General features: G+C 46.9%; 1 protein-coding gene and 2 pseudogenes across 6 annotated transcripts in view; 2 read left to right on the top strand and 1 right to left on the bottom strand.

Annotated features, from left to right (window-relative positions):
• The window catches only part of TTF1 (transcription termination factor 1), a 28,809-nt gene that overhangs the window by 5,352 nt on the left and 2,366 nt on the right, over positions 1-21,091 (bottom strand). For 3 of the 4 annotated variants that reach the window (XM_079111705.1, XM_079111706.1, XM_079111707.1), the window contains exons 2-9: positions 18,258-19,298; positions 15,760-15,998; positions 13,892-14,077; positions 12,274-12,352; positions 8,755-8,885; positions 7,152-7,386; positions 5,468-5,557; positions 4,442-4,507 (exon numbers count right to left, since the gene is read on the bottom strand). In XM_079111705.1, coding sequence (XP_078967831.1) covers positions 4,442-4,507; positions 5,468-5,557; positions 7,152-7,386; positions 8,755-8,885; positions 12,274-12,352; positions 13,892-14,077; positions 15,760-15,998; positions 18,258-19,291 — 2,060 coding nt within the window. In that variant the 5' untranslated portion in view covers positions 19,292-19,298. The remainder of the gene's footprint in view (positions 1-4,441; positions 4,508-5,467; positions 5,558-7,151; positions 7,387-8,754; positions 8,886-12,273; positions 12,353-13,891; positions 14,078-15,759; positions 15,999-18,257; positions 19,299-21,091) is intronic. The other variant, XM_079111708.1, reaches the window with a different exon arrangement.
• LOC306644642 (large ribosomal subunit protein uL18-like) lies at positions 8,892-11,805 on the top strand (annotated as a pseudogene). The gene has a single exon. The product of its transcript is annotated as a large ribosomal subunit protein uL18-like (transcript).
• On the top strand, positions 16,922-18,245 carry LOC306644645 (small ribosomal subunit protein uS5-like; annotated as a pseudogene). The gene has a single exon. The product of its transcript is annotated as a small ribosomal subunit protein uS5-like (transcript).

Below are 21,091 nucleotides of genomic sequence, written 5' to 3' on the forward strand. Positions count from 1 at the left end.
CCTCCTGCCTCAGCCTCCTGAGCCACTGGGATTACAGATGTGCACCACCACACCCGGCCTGGACACTATTTAAAAATATCAGTGTAACTTATCCTCTTTCAAGAATTAACTAGTTTAGCTGTCATAATGATCAGGGTGAACAGCTCTATCTGCTAACTATGGAGAGTCATAGGTGATCAGAGTCTTCTGGCCTGTCCATCACGGCAGCCACTGACTGCGCGCACCGTGTGCTGGGAGACAGGATGGGGCTCCTGCACACTTCATCTCCTGTGGGCTCACAACAGCCTGTCAGACCACTGTGGACAAGGAAACTAATGCTTAATCAATGACTTGCTTTGTTCACATGGACCTTCCCTTGCTCAGCAAGCAAAAAATTCAGATACTCAGAGTGGTGGCCTCTTTCTTCATCAGCAGGAACTGTTTCAAGATGCAAGAACCCTCAGCGGTGAAGGCTCCCTGCCTGAGCAGACAGAGCTTATGAAGAGAGGAGAGCTCAGCCCAACCTCACTCTTGGGCAAGAAACACAGATGCAAGCCACACACAAGCCACGGAGGGAAGCCTGGGAAGAACGGGGTCTCCAGGGTCTCCCCACAGCCATTCTTCCTATGAGGGAAAAACTGGTACTTCCACAGAGAGGAAATGAGCCAGATGCCACCTCAACCAAAGGACCAAAATTATTAGCTGTGTACTCAGGCGGTAGTGCATCCACAAAGACATCACACTGCCTGTTGTAACCCCACCTCAAGCCAGGTGCAGAGGCACACACTTGTAATCCCAGTGGCTCAGGAGGCCGAGGCAGGAGGATCGCAGGCTCAAAGCCAGTTTCAGAAACTTATCAAGGCCCTAAGCAGCTTAGTGAGACTCTGTCTCTAAATAAAAAACATAAAGAGGGCTGGGGATGTGGCTCAGTGGTTAAGTGCTCCTGGTACCAAAAAAACAGGAAACATCAGACAAACACCAACTGGGAACATTCTGCAGAACTAGCTTGCAGCTGGAGTAGCAACACATGGCTGTGATCCCAGTGACCTGGGAGGCTGAGGTGGAGGAGGTCAGCCTGGGCAAGTGAGATCCTGTCAAAATAAAATTAGAAGGACTGGTAAAATTAGTAGCAGAGTGGTGGCGTGCCTCTGGGTTCCATCCCCAGCACCAAGGGCAAAAAACTAGCCTGCATTCTTCTGAAATTTCAATGTCATTTAAGACAAAGGTTGGAGAACTTGTCAGGTTAAGACACTAAGGAGACATAACAACTAAATGTACGTATGATCCTCAACTGGACCTTAGATCTGGGCAAAAATGCTACCAAGAACATTACTGGTGAAATCTGAGTGTTGACCATGTTTGTTTGGTTGATTCTGAGATAGGTTTCCCTACGTTGCCAAGGCTGATCTTGAACTCCTGGGCTCAAGCAATCCTCTTGCCTCAGCCTCCTGAGCCCAGCTTGGACTGTGCTTTATAACACAGTATTATATCAATGCTACATTTTCTGGTTCTTTTTGTGTGTGTGGTGCTAGCGATTGAATGCTGGGCCTTGTGCATGTGAGGCAAACGTTCTACCAACTGAGTTATATCCCCAGCCCCCATTTTCTGATTCCTAATTGTACCATAGTTATGTAAGTAACATCCTTGTTTAGGACATGGTATCTATCACTAATTTTCAAATGGTTATGAAAACATTTTATTTATTTCCTTGGAGAAGGAATTGAAATGATGAAGCACATGTGGTGAAATATTAAGAATACGTGATTATGGCTGAAAGGCATACAGGAGTTCCTTGTACTGTTCTTGTAACTTGTTAGCTCTTGGAGTTTTAAGAGACTCTGAGCACATTTCATTTACCTTTAGTAAGTGTCCTTGGTGGGGGTCGGGGAGAGAGGGCTGATCAGATTTGCTGGTCCACAGTGCACACAGCAGAGCTTCTTTCTCTCTCTCTCTTTTTTTTTGTGGTGCTGGGGATTGAACCCAGGGCCTTGTGTATGCAAGGCAAGCACTCTACCAACTGAGCTAGATCCCCAGCCCCCAGAGCAGAGTTTCTGAACACACGCAGGTGTGTTTATGTCCCACGTGTGTTACCTGCCAATGCTCCACATATTCTGCCACCAAGAATGTATACTGAGCTCTCTACTGCCACCTAAAGGCTTTCTCGTTCTCTCCTGAGCTACAGACTCATCACACAGGGAGCTGTCTATCTACCCAGGTCCCTATCAGTGGGCAGTCAGGTGGTTCTAGTGAAAACACCATGCAGTACATTAGTTTGCACAGAAGTCATCTCAATTTTGTGCAAATTTATTCTGCAGAGTATGTTTCCAGAAATGGAATTACTCAATTCCAGATAGAATTACTCAAAGGAAACGTGAATTTTGAATGGCACTGAGTTTGTGGAGCAGGTAAAATCTGCCTCATATTAACAATTCCAGAGGGGGTGAACACAGAAGGTTAGTAAGGATGGTGGGTGTTACAGCTACTGAAGGGGGTGACAGAAGCACAGGGGCCACTTGTTTTGTATGTGTCTAAACTTTCTCTGACACAAAGTTCCAACTGGGGGAACGCAAAGTACAGAGGAAAACATTGGGCTTTGGATTATATTAGGAAGGAAGAAAGATTTAAAAGGAGCCAAGCGCCCATCTCAAGAAGTGGAAAAACAAAAGCAAAATAAACTCAAAGAAAGCTGAAAGAAAAATGCAGTAAGAGCAGGGCAGACCCTGGAACCACCAGCAGAGGGTCGACAGTCAGAGCTGCTCACTGAAAAGACACCTCTATGACTTGTTCAAGGACAGAAAGAAGAGAAGATGTGAATAACCAGCTTAGCTACAAAATCCAGAACTCGCTCAGACTCCCAGACCTGGGGTAGGATGCCCAGGAGGGCCCAGCGGGGGCTTCCGTGGCACAGGGGCCACCCTTCGCTGTTCCCCTCCCTGCAGCCTCTCCAGTTCTGGACCATGTCACCTACTTCCTATTCTTTAAAGCATTATAAAATCAAACCCAACAAAGTCAAGTCCTTCTTCCTTTTGGATATGGGTATAATATTCAATTCTGTATTTGCATTCTCATATGCTTCTAAAAAATTCTAACTAGAACACAGTCCTAGAACCACATAGTACACCAGAGCAAGAGCCCTGGGTCCCAGCAGTGGCAGCACACTAGAATCATCTGGGAGCTTTGAGAACAGGACACCCAGGCTCCACACCAGGCCAACACCCCTGGACTTGCTGGCATCAACATTCCTAAAAAGCTCCCCAGATGAGTTCAATGTGTGTGCTGGGCTGAAAACCGCCAAACCAGGGAGCCATGAGGACTAGAAAGCTCCACACTGGGCGCACAGCAGAGCCAGGACCCCTGCGTGTTTGCAGAGCGTGCCATGTTGTTGCCTGCCTCTCAGCAACCTTGGATACAAGGCAGCCTGGTGCATCTGCTGCCATGCACCCTGGCCACCCTCATCCCTCTGAAGTGCCAGCCTCTGCCTACCTCTAGGCTGGCACATCACTCCCCTCTGCCCAGGACACTCTTCTTGTCCATCTGGTTTATCTGTCATCCTTGGTGACCACCCGGAGAGTTCTAACCCCCTTTCCGGGTCTCTTCTACCCTATTTTTAGTATTTTTTAGTATCGATGCTGTCTGAAACTAGCTTACTTGCTTACGGTCTCCTTCTGTTATAAGTAGGGTCCTAACTCACTAGGACCTTCTGTGTCTCATATCTAGGATGCGGTCAATAAGTAAAGACTCTGCTAGTGCCATCACTGCCATTGATGTAGTTTGTCGTGGGTTTTTAGGTCACTTCCATAGTATACAAAAATCTCTATCAACAGAACAGAAGCTCCTCCAGGGAAAGCACCTGTCTTGTTTGATGCTGGATCTGGATTTTGGACCCTAGGAAAACGTGTGGCACACTGCTGCTCATACAACAGATGAAGAGGACTGGGCCTTGATTGTCTGGCAAGGAGAATGATAGGGAGCACATGCCAGGACCAAGGCCGAGTGAGTGCAACCTATCTCCACTGCCTTTCTCCGACCTCACCATGGTCAGTGGAGAGCATGTTGATGCTTCCCTGGTTACAATTGTATTTTCACTTGAAAACTAAGTGGGCTGGGATCACAGGTGTTATGCTCTACCTGAAGTCTATTCACAGAGCACTTCAGGTGTGATGATCCACAGCACTCACATGCGCAAACACACAAAAACCAAAACACATTCAATTAATGATATTTAGTGAGACAAAAATCTTACTTATCTAACAGCTCAAGCCTTTAAGAATTATCTGCTTCTAAAATTTAGTTTTTACTCTATATTATGTCAAGTTGGTTTTCTTTATAACTAGATTAATTTTAACTATCACAATTCCATATGAGCATGACTTTCAGATCTACTCTTTAAAATCTGACAGAAAGTCATTTATTAAAAGTCATCTCTAATTTTTAAGTAACAATATTAAACAAATGGTCTTACCCTATGGCACTAGCAAGATCTTCCCAATCAATTTCATTAGCATCTTCCACATTTATTTCATACAATCTGTAAGAAGAAAGAACAGTAAAAACCTCAAGCAAAAATCAGCACAAAGCACATGGAATATTCATGGAACCCCAGGATGTCAAGGGATGGAGGCGGCAGGGACGTCCAAGGCCAGCCCAGGCTACTAGGCAAGTCAGCGACTGTGCACCTATACTCAGCACTCACAGCATGACAGCTACGATATGAAGACCCTTCTGTGCACAGTCGTTTACAGTGACCCTCAGTACCCTGTGATGAGGCGGGGACAAGGAAATGAGGCTGACAGGCAGGTCACTTGCTCAAGGCTTCATGACAAACAGGTGTGCCAGCCCTGGCCCCAGCCTGCCTGTCCTGATCTGCTCGTCTATGCTGTCTCTCTGGCAAGGGAAGAAAAGAGCCATGTAACTAGGCCGACGAGTACAGAGAACCAGGAGGCACCCCAGCAAATCTAAGCAGAAAGGGGCTGGACAGGGCGGCCAGAGCCCAAAGTTCTCTGCTCTTTGCTGTTACCTGGTGGACATGAGCCCAGGTCACATCTCCTTTGCCCTTGGAACACTTCGGGGAGGACTCTGCTAAGAGGAGGAACTCAAGGATGAAAACCAAAGACCAAACCACGGTGCAGAGCAGCAGGGCTTTGTCTGAATTATCAACCGGCATTTTCCAGTGAACAGAAATAGCTCACGTCCATAGGGAAAGTTCTGAAGACTGAAGTAACCAGGGACTGAGTACAGTGTGCTTTACCCACATTACTTCATTCTACCCTGCCAAGGACAGCAGGCGGTAGGGAACTTCTCACCATCAGCCTAATTTAAGGCAAGCAAACAGATTGGCTTTGAAAGGCAAGTCACATGCCCACGATACCTGTGGCAAGTGCCAGAGAAGGGACCTGACCCTTGGCAATGCCACTGTAATCTCTGCTGTGTCAATGGCCACTATAGCTAGAGAGAACCAGTTAAGACAGCACCAAGTTCTATCCCATACCTTTCAATAAGGTTGATTTTGGCCTGTAGTGCGTTCACTCCACGATACACAAACCCGCCATTAGTCATCCTCTTGGTCAGAATTTCTGTCCTGTGAGAAAGAATAAAATTTTCTTTATTTCTAACATTTCAATGAATTTCTAATGCTTCAACTCATTTACCACCATCAAGAACATACCTATTTGGGAAAAAAAAGTGGGAAGAAATTGATAAAATGATAGAAAGTTACTGATTTCTTGAAATTGGAAAATGGATGGGGAAGTTCTATAGGTACACACGTTATAAAATTTTCATAATGAAAGTTTTAAAAGAGAGAAAAAAGAATAAGCCTATTAACAGGTGTGAAAGGGTGCTGTTTAAACTCAATTCACCTTTGTTTATACAGCTGGTGGACACTGTCCTGTTACCATTCCCAGTGTCTGGAGCACCAAGCAGGGCACATTTAGAAAAATGGTAAGAGAAGTAATGAGCCTGCCAGTGCCTGCGCAGTGGCCAAAGCTCCAAGTGACAGTGCTGACCCAACTAAACACTTACGAAGCACTGTTCTTGAAAAATGGAATTTGGTACAATCTGATGGACAGATAGTTCGCTCCTCTGATCACATTTTTTTGGGGGGATACTGGGGATTGAACTCGGGGCACTCGACCATTGAGCCACATTCCCAGCTCTTTTTGTTTGTATTTTATTTAGAGACAGGGTCTCACCGAGTTGCTTAGCGCCTCGTTGTTGCTGAGGCTGGCTTTGAACTCTTGAGCCTCCTGTCGCAGTCTCCCCAGTCACTGGGATCACAGGTCTGTACCACCACACCCAGCCTGATCACATTCTTGATAAAGGAGATTCATGACACACACGCAGGTGATCCACACAGATGTCCCCACGAGTCCACTGTGCACAGGTTTGAAACATATCACCTGAGGCCATTTCAGTGTTACCTGAGGTGGGTATATGTTCAGGATTCAAGTTTCCTATTTTAAAATTACAAACACTTCTTGTCGTTACCGTGACCTGATTCTGAAGGGCACCAGCCTTGATCACTCAGTCATACCTCCAGCTGAGGCTTGGGTGGACGGGCTCTGCTCCCTCCATGTCACATGCCCCCTGCAACACTCTGCTCTCTGGAGTTCCCTAAGTGGAGTCTCCCATGAAAACAAACACATACAGGGCTGTGGCTGCAGCCAGATAAGAACCAAGCCTTCACATGACTGACCAAGCTAAAACTGCGACTGGCTCACTGCAGGTGAGGACAGAGAAGCCACCAACAGAGAGCAAACTAAAAAGGCAGGGCTACAATCAATGACCACCATTCTCAGGATATCTCTTCTGAACCTGAGTTTCCTACCATTTGAAAAAAATGCTCCCTAGTTTTATCAGACTTAGAGTCAGAGTCAGAAATCAGAAGTCCATTTCAGTATTAAAAAGGTTCAAGTTCTCCAAGAAGAAGCCATTTGGTCCAGCATCAAAGACTCCTCAAGCCTGCACCTGTCTGCCAGTCAGGGCAAATCAGGAGCTCATTTAAATCAGATGTTGACACTACAGCAGCTGGGGCAATGGGCCACAGAGGATCATTCCTAAGCTGTGAGTGTCCACAGACATTCTGAGCAGCCTCACCTCTCCACCACACTAAACCAAGGAGCAACGCAGGGTGAGGGTCTTGTTGAAGTTCATATTAGAAGTTGTAAACTTACCACTTACTTTTGCACTGCATCCAATTTCTGGTTTCCACTTTAGCTTCCACTTCTACCCAGGATATGCCCTTGTAGAGTCTTTCCCGGACGATTGACAGGCGACCTTCAGGATTCTCTTGGAGCTGTGAATCCATCTCTTCCATCTCCTGGGGAGACATTTTCTTTAGAATCACCTCTTCGACAGCCTTGATGAGCCTCCGTGTTTCCGTCTTATTCCAAGCACCGTGATTTCTCTCTGTAGACACAAAAGCATGGCCTTATAGCTGCTAATCGATGTGCTTTCAAAAGCAACCCAAGGGGCTGGGGTTATGGCTTATGGCTCAGTGGTAGAGCACTTGCCTAGCACGTGTGAGGCACTGGGTTCAATCCTCAGCACCACATGATAAATAAATAAAACAAAGGTATTGTGTCCATCTATAACTAAAAAAAAAAAAAAAAAGCAACCCGAAACATGAAGAGTCGCGCACTTTTCAGAAGACAATGGATGACATCCAATTACACAGCCAAAACCATCAAATTACATGCAAATTTAAATGAATTTACTAAACTTTAGTAACTGGCCATGAGTCTTCTTAAGAACCAAAGCCAGAAATTTAAACATAAGTCCCAGGATGGGAGTGTAGCTGGTGGTGCAGCATTTGCAGTATGCACGAGGCCCTGGGTTCCACCCCAGTACTGGAAAAAAAGTCCTTTGTTTAAACGATTTCTTTCAACTTCAAAGCTGATCTTCCTGTTTCCAAGAGCAACGTCTCCTAGTCTCCTACATGACACTGTGAGGCTCCCAAGCATGTGCCAAGAAATAGTGCAACAACTTTCTTGTCAAATGTGCTCTTTACATATCTCTGGCCACTGTGACACCCGCCCGGCACTGATAGGAGGTCCCAGAGATGCCCTGAGGCCAGCCTCCTATGCAGATGTCAGAAGCACCTGCAGCTGATGCTCATACCCTGGGCACAGGCAGGTGGCTGAGCATCAGAGTCCTCAGATCAGCATCCTGCACAGGGCTTCAGATTGGCCCCAAGTGTGACGCTCCCTCACTGATCGACAATAACAATTTGGACAAATATTTGAAAATAAAGAGATTTCCAGAAGGAGAAAAAAGATACTTAGAGTTCACAAATCATTTTTTAAATACCAGATTTGCTTTTCTTCTTGGAAGCTGGAAGGCCTGGCGGCATCACACCACCTAAGCGGGAGCTGGGCCCCGTGTTAGACACCCTCCGACTGAGGCCTGCCTCCTCAGAGCACTTTGCGGCGTTTTAATGGGAAAAAGATAATCAAAGGAACTTTCTCGAAATTGAGGAGTAAAACCAACACTGCTCTTCCTGCCAACAGGCCAACAGACTGTGCTCCTCCCTCCCACAGGCTCCTCCACCCAGTTCCCTACCCACCAGCCTCTGGGGCAGATATATTCTCACTGATCTTAGGTGTGGTCAAAACCAGCCCCGTGAGTAAAGGGGCACAGTTTCACTGAATGCATAAAGGAGCCAAATGAATGAGCAGAGAAAATGACCCTAAAATGAAGAGTGCTCTCGGAGGCCAGCCTGCAGCAACCTCTGATGTGGCTCAGTTGTGCTCCTTCAGCCTAAGGTGCGTCACTTACGACTGCTGATCTGGGAGAACTTCAGGGCAACTGAGAGGCTGCTTCGGGCCACCATGGCCCCGATCTTTTTCCAGTCGTTCCCATGGAGGGAATGGTATGCCTTCAACTTCTCCGTATCTCCTTGGCTGTACCTGAGAGAAGAATGCACCTAAAAATGCCATCCACTGCAGCATACTACTGGCGCGGGAAAGCCGAATGCAGTGCGCCAGGAGCCCGCGTCCAGTCCCACCAATGACTATGGCCCCCATTCCTGCCCGGCTATGGCTCCACAGTCATCACCTTGTCACACAGCAGCAGAGCAAATGAGTTCTCGGTCCATTTTCACCTCCCAGCCTCTATACCTACAGTGGAGGCAGCCCGCCCACACCTGGCCTGGACAGCAGTGTAAAGGGACCCTCGGAGAGGGCTGCCCCTGCTCCCCTTCCCAGCTCTGGTCACGACTTGCAAGTACACATTCACAGGCTCCCGCCTTCTTTTTTTCTTTCTTTTTTTTTTGCGGTGCTGGGGATTGAACCCAGGGCCTTGTGCTTGCAAGGCAAGCACTCTACCAACTGAGCTATCTCCCCAGCCCAGCTCCCACCTTCTTATGTGGTTTCTTCTAGACCATGGCAACCCGACAGAAAAGTGTCAGCCACACAGGGATTCGCTTTCATGGAGTATTAATGAAATTAATTTAAGAATGCATTCTCTTTAACCTGGTGAAGAACGCTATTTCAACGTGTAATTAGTACCAAAAAGCATTGAGGTATTTTATTCTTTGCTTCATACCGAGCCTTCCAAAGCCCTATACTCATGCAGCATACCACAATTTGGACCCATTGTTTCAAGTGTCCAACAGCCACGTGAGGCTGATGATCTCATTCTCCATGGCTCAGCTCTGGAAGGGAAGTTCTACAAGGACAGGGACCTAGCCAGTAATGTCCTCTATGGTATCCACAGTGCCTGAGACAACAGATGTCCAGTAAACATGTAGCCAATGGCTGAACATAAACAGTAGCTGTTTAGACTTCAAATGCACTAATCCCACAAAAAAACACATACTATACCAAAAAAGCAATACAAAATTAAAAATACATTTTAAGATTAAACACCTTAAATATTTTCAGTGAAAATAATAAAGCAACCTTTCTAACCAGCTAAGATTCCTAAATTTCCATATGGGTGGGGGAACGCAGGTTATGTTACTGCTCAAGCAAAACAGAAGAAGCTCTAGGAAAACACTAATTCCTGATGATGGCAACCCAGACCTCCTTTAGGACAATAACATCCTAATGCTTTCAGAAAGTCACTGTCAGCCCAGAGTGTGGCAAACAGGGTCTTTCCACTCCTCGTTATTAAGAACAATGGTGTAGCTTTTCCTTCCCTGTAGGGCCTGCAGGTCTGTGTGGAGCCGTGGACATGGGTCTCTGTTCCACAGGATGGGGTTTGTTCAAGTTGTCCAGAATAAGGCCTACTTTAAGAGATATCAAGTGAAATTTAGAAGATGAGATGGCCAAACTGATTACTATGCTTGGAAACACTTGGTGATCCAGGACAAAAAGAAGTACAACACACCCAAATACAGGATGATGTTGTGTAACTAGCAGAGATATCATTTGCCAATTGCTTGTGCCCGCATGGAAGGGGATATGATAGTGTGTGCAGCACAAGCACATGAACTACCAAAATACGGTGTGAAAGTTGGCCTAACAAATTATGCTGCAGCATACTGCACCGCCTGTTGCTGGCCCACAGACCTCTCAGTAGGTTTGGTATGGACAAGATCTATGAAGGCCAAGTGGCGGTGACTGGAGATGAATACAATGTGGACAGCATGGATGGTCAACCTGGCGCCTTCGCAACCTGCTAGAACTACAACTCCTAGAACTATAATTGGCAATGAAGTCTTTGAGGCCCTGAAGGGCGCTGTAGACGGAGGCTTTTCTATCCCTCATAGCACCCAACGGTGGGCAAAAGTACATTGGAAGTACATCACGGGTCAGAATGCTGCGGATTACGTGCGTTATCTAATGGAAGAAGAGGAAATGCTTACAAAAAACAATTCTCTCCGTATATAAAGAACAATGTTACCCCTGACATTACGGAGATGTATGAGAAAGCTCTTTCTGCTGTAGGAGAGAATCCAGTCTATGAGAAGCCGCCCAAGAGAGAAGTTAAAAAAAGGAGGTGGAATTGTCCTAAAATGTCCTTTGCCCAGAAGAAAGATCAGGTAGCTCAAAAGAAGGCAAGCTTCCTCAGAGCTCAGGAACGGGCTGCTGAAAGCTAAACCAAACAACAGTTTTCTATGAAGATTTTTCAGATAATAAACTCATAAAAAAACAAAACTTCCCAATATCCCCCTCAAGGTAGTCGGGGTCTTTCTGAAATAAGATAGCGACTTAAAGAAGCTTGGAGCAACAGCACAGAGGAAAAGGAGAGAGAAGTGTGCAACATGGTGGAGGCATGCTGACCTCCAGCACCGAGCTCCACTTTTCATGGTCTTTGACTTCCCGGTCCCTTTCCGTGAGGGCCCTTCGGTCAAAGAAATACTGAGGCGGCGGCCATGCTGAACAAATCACATGGCACAAATAAATGGGCTTCTTAAACTATTACAGTTAAAAAAGTATTACTGTTCCAAAAAGTCCATTCCTGCACTTATGCTGCAGGAAAAAAGTGCTGCCCACACTGCCACCACCGACTCGCCAAAGGCATGCTTTCAAGTCCCATCTGAAATGCCACCTTCAGTGAATACCACGCTCCACTCACAACTGCCTAGCCCTGGGGTTTGGGAGAAGGGCAGGGTGGGTGTGCGTGGGAACTTTCCTCACCCAAAGTTGACACCTTCTCACACAATGTTAAAAAGGAACTGAGGTCACGCCATGCTGGAGTTCAGAGCGAGGAGCTAGGGAGGACTCCACCCACGCTACTGTTGGCTACACCTGCTCCCAGGGCACGCTCAGCAGTGGAGACAACCAGTGTTGCCTTTTGGGCCCTTGGCTGTACAGCAGACACCTCCCTTTGTTCCTGGCCCAAGTGATTACCCACAGCCAACACTTAACCTATGCTTTTTAACCTATGCTTAGAATGTTGGGATTGGACTATAACTGAAATTTTATCTGAGGAGAAAGAACTACATTAGTGCTCTGCATAGACACCCCTGAATTGCATGTAAATGACCTAATGTTTATTTTTACTTCCACCTTCAAACCCAAAGAACCGTGCTAAGGTGGATGGGTGTGTTACATTGGGGAGCGCTGAGGTCCACTTGGGACACAGCGGAGCGAGCAGGAGTGGCGGTCACAGAGGCAGGGCGTAAACCAAACACAAAGGAAAGCCAAAGATTCAGGCAGAGATCACACAGTGTTATTAGAAGGTGGAAACTTAAAGGAACTCCAAGACGAAATGAAGAATACCGTCAAGTTTCATGGCAGAGCTCTTCATGACTTTTGCTTTCCACCTAGTGCTATGGATATTTTGATTTATAATGTCAGCAAAGACTGCAGAAAAGTTCTCGCTTGAGTTGTTAGACATTTTTCTTACCTGCCTTTGTAATTATTGACATCAAACATCTTCTTTGCTCGATAGTATACGAGTTTCCAGGGACGAGCGATGCCCTTACCTAGTCAGAAGAAATAAGAGTCAGAGGGGCTCCAAGAGGCTGGAGTGAAATGCAGTCATGACTGCATCAGGGACCCAGGACAGCCTCCTTCTGCAACCATACTAATTGTCCTCAACCCATGCTGGTCCTGCAGAGCTGTCCTAGGAAGCAGATGCCTGCTATCATCAGCTGCCTTGGAGAGTCTGGCAAACTGGATGCTGAGGCCCCGGAGGCTCCAAGTTCTGGTCTACTCAGCTCATGGAAAAGACCCGTAGAAGTCAAAGTGATTTTAACATCATTTGAATTAAACGGACAGAAACCCTAAGGTGGGGGTGCACATCAACAGTTCTCCACAAGAGGAATAAAAACCTTCCCAAACTAAGCTTTCCTCACTTTCCCATGCTAGAAGGAACACCTCTCCCCTGGGCTCAGCATCCTGTTCTTGGTGCATTCCAGAGAACTAGGAAATGACACTCAATGCAGGACAGATTTTCTTCCCTTGGGTCCTTCACTGCATGGCCTCCTAAACTCTCACAGCCCTGGAGGGAGGCTACACTCTAAGCCTGCTGCCCACCTTTCCACCCAGGAGACCAAGGTGCGTGCAGGCCTGGGCTTGCACACACAGAGCAACAAGGAACGTACAAGAAACCAAAACCGCAAATATTGCCAAGCAGGAAAGACAGAAAATGAGGACTTAATTTTTTGTTTTGGTACCAGAGATTGAACCCAGGGGCACTTTACCACTGAGCCACATCCCCACCCTTTTTTGAGACAGGGTCTCACTAAGTTCCTCAGGGCCTAGGCTGCTGAGGCTGGCCTCGAAATTGTGATCCTCCTGCCTCAGACTTCCAAGTCGCTGGGATTACAGGCATGTGCTCTCCTGGTTTCACTTAACTTCTCACAAAGTCCCCATAAGCACCACAGCTGGTGGGATGGGTAATTTGAATTGTCAACCTGATTGGATTCAGAGATGCTGATGATTAAGAGGCTTCTGGGTGTGTTCACGAGGGTGTGTCTAGGAATGATTGGAATGTGGGATAGTGAACTGGAGATCCTCCTTAAGCGTGGGCAGCACCACCCAATAGGATGGTGGCTTGAATGGAAAAAAAGCTGGAAGAACAAGGAAGCAGTAGCAGATGCAAGCTCGACTCTTAGACAGGCTCTTCATCGCTGCTTTGATTGTCTGAGGATAGCGGACTTTCACTTCTTCACTCTTCCAAAGCGGACTCTGCTAGTGATGCTCCAGGTAGTTTTCAGAAGCACTGGTTTCAGACTAGGGTAGCACTGTTGATCCTTCTTGTTCTGGAACTTCCATATCTTGGACTGAGCAGCTACTGGTTCTTCCAGCTCTCTAGCCTGCAGACGGCCACTGTGCACTATCCAGCTTCTGGTCCTGTAAGCCAATCTAATAAATCCCCCTTTTATAAAAATACTTCCTGTTGATTCTGTTCCTCTAGAGAACCCTGACTAATGCAGGCAGGGGAAGGACCAGGCCGGTGCTAAGTACTCTTGATGAGGGCTGGAAAACTGGATGGTCAGAGTAAACACTTTTGAACTCACCAATGTGCAACCTAAATGCGTGCTTTCTTTTCAGCTCGGTTATGGCTGACTTCTCCTCTGGGTATCTGTCTGTGTACAGCAGCTTGTCTGCATTTTCAATTCCTGTCAGGGACAGAAATTCTTGTACATTTTTCTCTATCTGCTTATTTTCCTTGACAGAAAATTTGCCAAATCTAATAGCAACTCCTAGGAATGGGGAGGGGAGGAGAGAAAGTAGGTCTTGTTAGTAAGAACAAAAGCAAACCCCTGGCTTTTAGAGCACCAGGCCCACCTGCACCTCCCTATGAGGAGCACTGGGCTGGTGCCCTTGCCATTCACTCTGCACCCCACCTTCAGAGCTGCTCCCTTCTTCCAGATTTCCCCCAAAGTCCTCCCTGCTCATTCCAGTCTGCTTTCCTGCTTTATCAATTTCTTTAATCAATTTTTTATATTAACTATTATGAATAACATACACTCATTAAAAATCCAGACAGCATCAAGTGAAAAGTTTAAAAGACCCCCCCCTCCCATCCCCAAGTGGAGGGTGGTGCTCTGCCAAGGCTGGCAGGACAGTGATGGGTGACAAAGGTGTCTAGTACACACACTCTGGGGAGGGGCAGCAAACATCACCCCTGTTCCTGTTCACCAAGCAAGCACTCACCTGGGATCACTGCCACATAGTATATTTGCCTGCCTGCCTGCCTTTCTTTCTCTCTCTCTTTTCTTCCTTTTTTATGTGCTGGAGATCTAAAGAGTATATCTTTCTGTTCACATTTATTCTAGGGACACTTATTTACTTATTTGGTACTGGGGATTGAACCAACGGGCCACATCCCCACCCTTTTTATTTCGAGATAGGGTCTCACTAAATTGCTTAAGGCCTTGCTAAGTTGCTGAGGCTGGCTTTGAATTTGCAATCCTTCTGCCTCAGCCTTTCGAGTCACTGGAATTAAGTTATGGACCACCATGCCCAGTCTAAAAATACTTTTTATGAAATACATAACTCAAAAATTTCAAGACAATGTATCAATAAAAGGGATCTTTAGAAACTACTCTATAAATTGTGTGCATATATAGTATTTAATTTTTTCCTTTTGGTTTGTCTGTTTCTATGTCTCTTCAATCTGATTAGATCTTTTTACTTTGTTTTTTTTGGGGGGGGCAGGGGGTTCCAGGGATTGAACTCAGGGGCATTTGACCACTGAACCACACCCCTAGCCCTATTTTGTATTTTATCTAGAGACAGGGTCTCACTGAGTTGCTTAGCACCTCGCTGCTGCTGAGACTGGCTTTGAACTCGTGATCCTCCTGCCTTGGCCTCCGCAGCCCCTGGGATTACAGGTGTGCGATGCCACGCCTGGCTGCTCTTTTTATTTTTTTCAATGACCAGTGATACTGGGCCTCCCCCAGCAGACATGCAGGAAATATTGCTCATTTGCAGAACACAGCCTAAACCAAGTACTGAACCAAGGACAGCAAGTTCTGTCTGCTGGAGACAATGCCCACAACCAGCTCACCCTCAAATCAACATTTTCAGGAAAGAAACTGTACCTCATCTAAGCTGACATTAAGCTGCCAGTGCTTTAATTTTCTGTTACTTCTGTGTCCTTTCTCGTGTCCTAACCAAGTAGCCCCCTTCCCCCTGGAGTGGTTTTTCTGGTCTGGGATTATCTGTCTCTTCACTGGTCTCCCCTCGGCCTCCCCCAGAAGTGGTGCCAGGAGGCAAAGCAGGCCTCCACTTCGCTCACCTCACAGCTCAGACAGCTCTGGAGGAGAGAGCTGAAGGACGTTTTTTCTGTAAATCTGTCAACCTGACTCATTCACAGCGCAGCCCAGGGCCAGCTCTGCACACAGGAAAGTCCAACCACCGCTAAGGGCCACCAGCTCACCTTGAGCTTTAAATTCTTTAAACCGTCCCAGGTCATCGCGGTACATTCGCTTGATAGTAGTGGCCGCCCTGTCCTTGATGTCAGGAATGAACTCCTGGAGCTGCCTTACAGCGCAATCCAAATCCACGTCCGAGTCACCAGAATCCCTCCCGGCTTCACCTGAGCATCTTGCTGTGGAATCTCCAGGCGATGCCAAACCGCGATCTTCCCCATGCTCTTCCTCATCCACAGGGTTTAACCTGCAGGGGAACCGGTTAATGTTGACTGTCATTTGCCCTGAGGGCCTGTCAACTGCTTTCCTACGTGACTCAGTCTACTAGAGTGTTCAAGTTAGACAGGGCCTTGGAGTTGACTCAGCCCATGATTCTCAAATTCTTCAATGTAACTTGATTTAAGTGGATATTGTCCAAGATAGCCTAGGAAGTAACGGGAAGCCCTAAGCCCTGATTCCTAATTCTACCAAATCCTGTTTACACTATTTCTCACATTTCTTGGTTTTAGATATTAACTTTCTAATCAGCAAAGCCCTCTTTTATTCCCACCAAGAATCAGAGAGTTGAAAAAAACACTTCTCCCAGACGCTCCCGATGAGGTGAGCTCTGTCTCAATGGTGACCAGACGGTTAGGTCTGTTCAGGGCTGGTATCGTCAGAGCTGTTTCTGCTCCGGAGAGTAAGGGCCTCATTCTTCCCTCTGCTTCGTTTTCTACGTGCATAGCCGAAGCCACCCCAGATCTCTCAGGGTGCCTCCACCTACCCTTACTATGCTCGGTCACAAAAGGAAACCTCACAGACTGGTACTACCTGAGAGAAGGGTCAACGGCTTCCAGAGGCTCAGTTGAGGCCAGCTAAGAATCACAGCCTGGCACACTCCTGCCTCCCGATCAGTGGTCTGGAAATGTCCCAGTAAGACAGAGGACAGGAGTGGCCCTCGGCCATCATTAGTGCCACCTGAAATGCCCTCCTTGTAACTTTCATGTGAAACCATTTTAAGCCAGGACAGTCCAACAGGTGTGGGAAAGTCACTGAGTCAAGTGGGGAGAAGATCTGCCCTGAGGGACTGAGTTCAAGTGGTTTAAAAAACCTCCTTGTCATAATTCATCAGATGGTATACTTAAATGTATTTATATAAATAACGATTTCACTTCTCTGGGAAAACACCAAATGGCAGGTGACGCTGGTGCAGTGGGAGGGCCCGGGGGCCCTGGAATGGGTGGCCGCAGTGGAGACGGCAGCCTCCGAGGCTGGGGTTGGGGCTGGGCCGAAGACAAGGAGTGGATCCTATTCATCAAGCGGGGCCGCCTGGTCAAGGACATGAACATCAAGTCCTTGGAGGAGATCTACCTCCTCTCTTTGCCTATCAAGGAGTTTGAGATCATCGACTTTTTCCTGGGGCGTCACTCAAGGATGAGGTTTTGAAGACCATGCCTGTATAGAAGCAGACTCGTGCTGGCCAGCGGACCAGGTTCGAGGCATTTGTAGCTATCAGGGACTACAATGGTCATGCTGGACTGGGAGTTAAGTGCTCCAAGGAGGTAACCATTGCTATCCGAGGGGCCATCATCCTGGCCAAGCTCTCCATTGTTCCTGTGCGGAGAGGCTACTGGGGGAACGAGATTGGCAAGCCCCACACTGTCCCTTGCAAGGTGACTGGATGTTGTGGTTCTGTGCTGGTGTGGCTCATCCCTGCCCCCAGAGGTACTGGCATTGTCTCAGCCCCTGTGCTCAAGAAGCTGCTGAGAATGGCTGGTATTGATGACTGCTGTACTTCTGCCAGGGGCTGCACTGCCACCGTGGGCAATTTCGCTAAGGCCACCTTTGATGCCACCTCCTAGATATACAGCTATTTGACTCCCGATCTCTGGAAAGAACTGTGTTCACCAAATCTTCCTATCAGGTAGGTATTCCTTGTCTAGTCCACCTCATCAACGGGCTTTGGGGGGGGGGCATTAATTTGGTAGGGTGGTGTCCCCCACTAGAAAACTATTGGTCTCTCTCTGTAGGAATTCACTGACCATGTTGTGAAAACCCACACCAGAGTCTCTGTACAGAGAACTTAGGCTCCAGCTGTGGCTACAACATAAGAGTTTTTATACAAAAAAAAGTGAATGAAACCTGTTAAAAAATAATAATAATAATGATTTCACTCAATTTCTATTTAGTGAAAATATTAAACCAAGCTTTTTGGTTCTTTGACTGTTCTATAGAATTCTATGTATACTATATCAAATCCTTCCTTATTTTTATAGACACATTTTGGTATCTTAAAATAGCTTTTCAACTTATAGAATTTCAGGACTCAAATAGTTCTTAGTGAAAATTCAGTCTAGTTGCTTAATTTTATACATGAAAACATTAAGCTACCTGTCAAGTATGCTTAATTAAATGTGTGCGTTATTCTGCACGTGAGTGTCTTTGTGGCTTCTGCCATTTAATACACATGTGCTGAATGAAGAGGCCTCGAGATGCACACCAACAGAAGGCAGCTGCTCCCACCTACCTCTGCGCCTCCTGCACTCGCTTCACCCTCTTCCTGGCCTGGGGTCTCCCCTCTCCGGGCTGGGGTTCTACACTTTCTTCTGTCACAGTGCTGTCACCCTCTGGTGAAGCAGAGCACGTGTTCCCAGAGTTGTCACGCAGTGCTGAAAAATCACCACCAGACTCGGCAGGGCTTTCCACAGAAATGTGCCTCCTCTTCTTGGCCTTCTTCTTCATACCTCTGGATCCCCTCACCCTCCCCAGCATGTCACTGTCTTCTCCAGTCCCTGCTTCAATGGCCTGTGGTCCTTCGGGGTGAGTGTGAGCCGGAACCCCAGGCCCAGGTAACTCCTCCCATTCCTGCATACTGGACCTTTTCCTCTTTTTTTTCTTAGACTTCTTTTTACCAGTGGACACTGGTGGTTCTGAGATGTCCCCTTCAAGGCCTAGAGAAAGCAAGGGTGGCTGTGTGTGTGACTCTAGCTGGGGAAGGGTGACACTCCCAGGAGGGCTCTCCTGGGCTGCACCCCAGGCCGCGACTGCCCTCCGCCGGCTGCGACTCTTGCTCCCCCTGGCTCTGCTACGCAGCTCTTCCAGGTCACCTTTAGGAGACTCAGCCACGGTGCGCTCACCCCCCGCCCACCCTTCTGCTGACTTCTGCTCCCTGCTGACATCCACGTAGACCACATCCATGTCCTTTCCAAAGTTCTTGGGCATGTTCTCAATGTTTTCTTTGTTTACCAGGACATACGCAACTCCTGTTTCCTTATCCACCCCCAGAGCACTCTTTCTCCTCTTCTCATTCTTCTTGTGTGTAGAAATAGACTTTTCAGTCTGATCGCAGATTTCTGATTTTTTCAAAGGAGAAGAAATTAGAAGCTGGAAATCTTTTTTCTTCTTACTCTTAGTTATTTGAGGCTGGTCACTTTTCAGAGAGGAGTTTCTGAAACTTTCACAGACACGTTTCTGGGGTCTTTCTTTATATACAGAATACTTTTTGTTCTTCTTGTCAAAAACTGGAGTATGAATCTCAGATCTGTTTGACTCTCCTTCCATTTTATTCCTATAGGGAAACGTAACAACAATTTTTATTTAATTTTTACATTTATTTGCATTTTTGTTTTTTTTTTTTTTGGTACTGGGGATTTAACCCAAGGGTACTTTATGGCTAAGCTACATCCCCAGCGCTTTATTTTGAGACAGGGTCTTGCTAAATTGTTGAGGCTTGAACTTGTGATCCTTCTTTCTTAGCCTCCCGAGTCACTGGGATTAGAGGCATGAGCCACCCTGTCCAGCAATTTTTTGTATTTTAAACATCAGCCTCAGTGTGGGGTGCAAGGGGCAGGGATCGCAGCAAAGGAAACCGTATGACAAATCAGAAGCCTGGAGACACAATTGTAAATTACATATATTATTAAAAATGCAGAGGTGGCTTACTGTAACCAACTGTCCAGTCCCAATGCCTTTGTGATGTAGAGAAGGGTGCCCTGCACGCTCAAGATGCCCCTCCCTCACAGCCTGACTCTGACCTGTCCTCTCCAGCTGTGCTCCTGCCACATGTGCCTTGTTTTGGTCCTTCAAACATGTCCCATCCTCTCCTTTGCTCTCCTGAGGTGACCTCTGCTGCCTCCCACCCTCCTGCCCCCTAGCATCCCTCATGGCACAGACTGAAGGTCACTTCTTCAACCACGTTTCCCTGCCCCTGGGCTCATCCCACTCACCAAATGGTATCTCTCACAACAAACTGTGCTTCTCTGTTGTAGCATTTCGCCTAGTTGTAATTTTAAAAGTAGACAACATTAAATCAGGCATTTAATGCCTGGCTCCTCTGCTAAAAAGGTACATTCCAAAAAGAAAGGCAATTTGTCTGTCTTGTCTCCCTATTTCCACCACCCAGAAGCCACTCCACAGGACTACGGAGCACAGGCTCCAATGGGGACATCTGGTATCCACAGCCCCAAGCCAGAAGATCTGCTCTTGGCAGAAGAGGGCAGACATGCCTGTTAGCACCCAACAGGGAGTGAGAATTCTGCAATGTGCTGAGATGAATGTGCATGAGGCTGGAAGGTTAATACTAACATACAAGGTACACACATTTTAGAATTTAGAAATAGTAATAAAGACCTACCTTACCAAAGAGAATGGCTACAAAACATAAATTTGCAAATACATCACCCTCTTCTTGCTCTGTACTGCTTCTGAGTTCACGTTTTTAGATTTTGTTTTTGACTAGGTAATACATTTATGTGGTTCATAAATTAAGAGTCTGTTCTCTGGGCTGGGGTTGTGGCTTAGTGGTAGAGCTCTCGCCTAGCATGTGTGAGGTCCTGGGTTCAATCCTCAGCACCACATAAAAATAAAGGTATTGTGTCCACCTACAACTAAAACAAAATATTAAAATAAAAAAAAAAAAAAGAGTCTGCTTTCCTTCCCTCTTCTGAGCACCCATGTACTCTGATCTGTAGCTGCTGCTTTCACTAAATGACAAACCCTCACTCCCCTCTCAGTAACCATGGCCTTCAAGCCTGAAGGCTGTGCGTTTTCTGCAGAAGGCATGTGATTGATCTTGGGGAATGGCAGCTGAGAGAACTGCTGCTCGAGGAAAAGGACATGAAAGAACATTTGTACTTACAAGGGAAGTCCCTTGGCCCCTGGACCTTCTCTCTCACAGAGGCACCTAGAGCTTTGGTGGCTTTCCTCCCAGTTGTCACCCAGCTGGGAACTACCATCCAGAGAGACAGGGGTCTCTCTATGACCTCTCTGAGGACTCAGCCATAGGAAAAATGAGTGCTGGGTTAACTCCCTACTCAGAGGGTCTAACAGATTTTGTGTTATGCACCTGTGTAGCCCCAGCAC

The sequence above is a fragment of the Sciurus vulgaris genome (genome assembly GCF_902686455.1).
Source record: "Sciurus vulgaris genome assembly, chromosome: 15".
Taxonomy (NCBI): domain Eukaryota; kingdom Metazoa; phylum Chordata; class Mammalia; order Rodentia; family Sciuridae; genus Sciurus; species Sciurus vulgaris.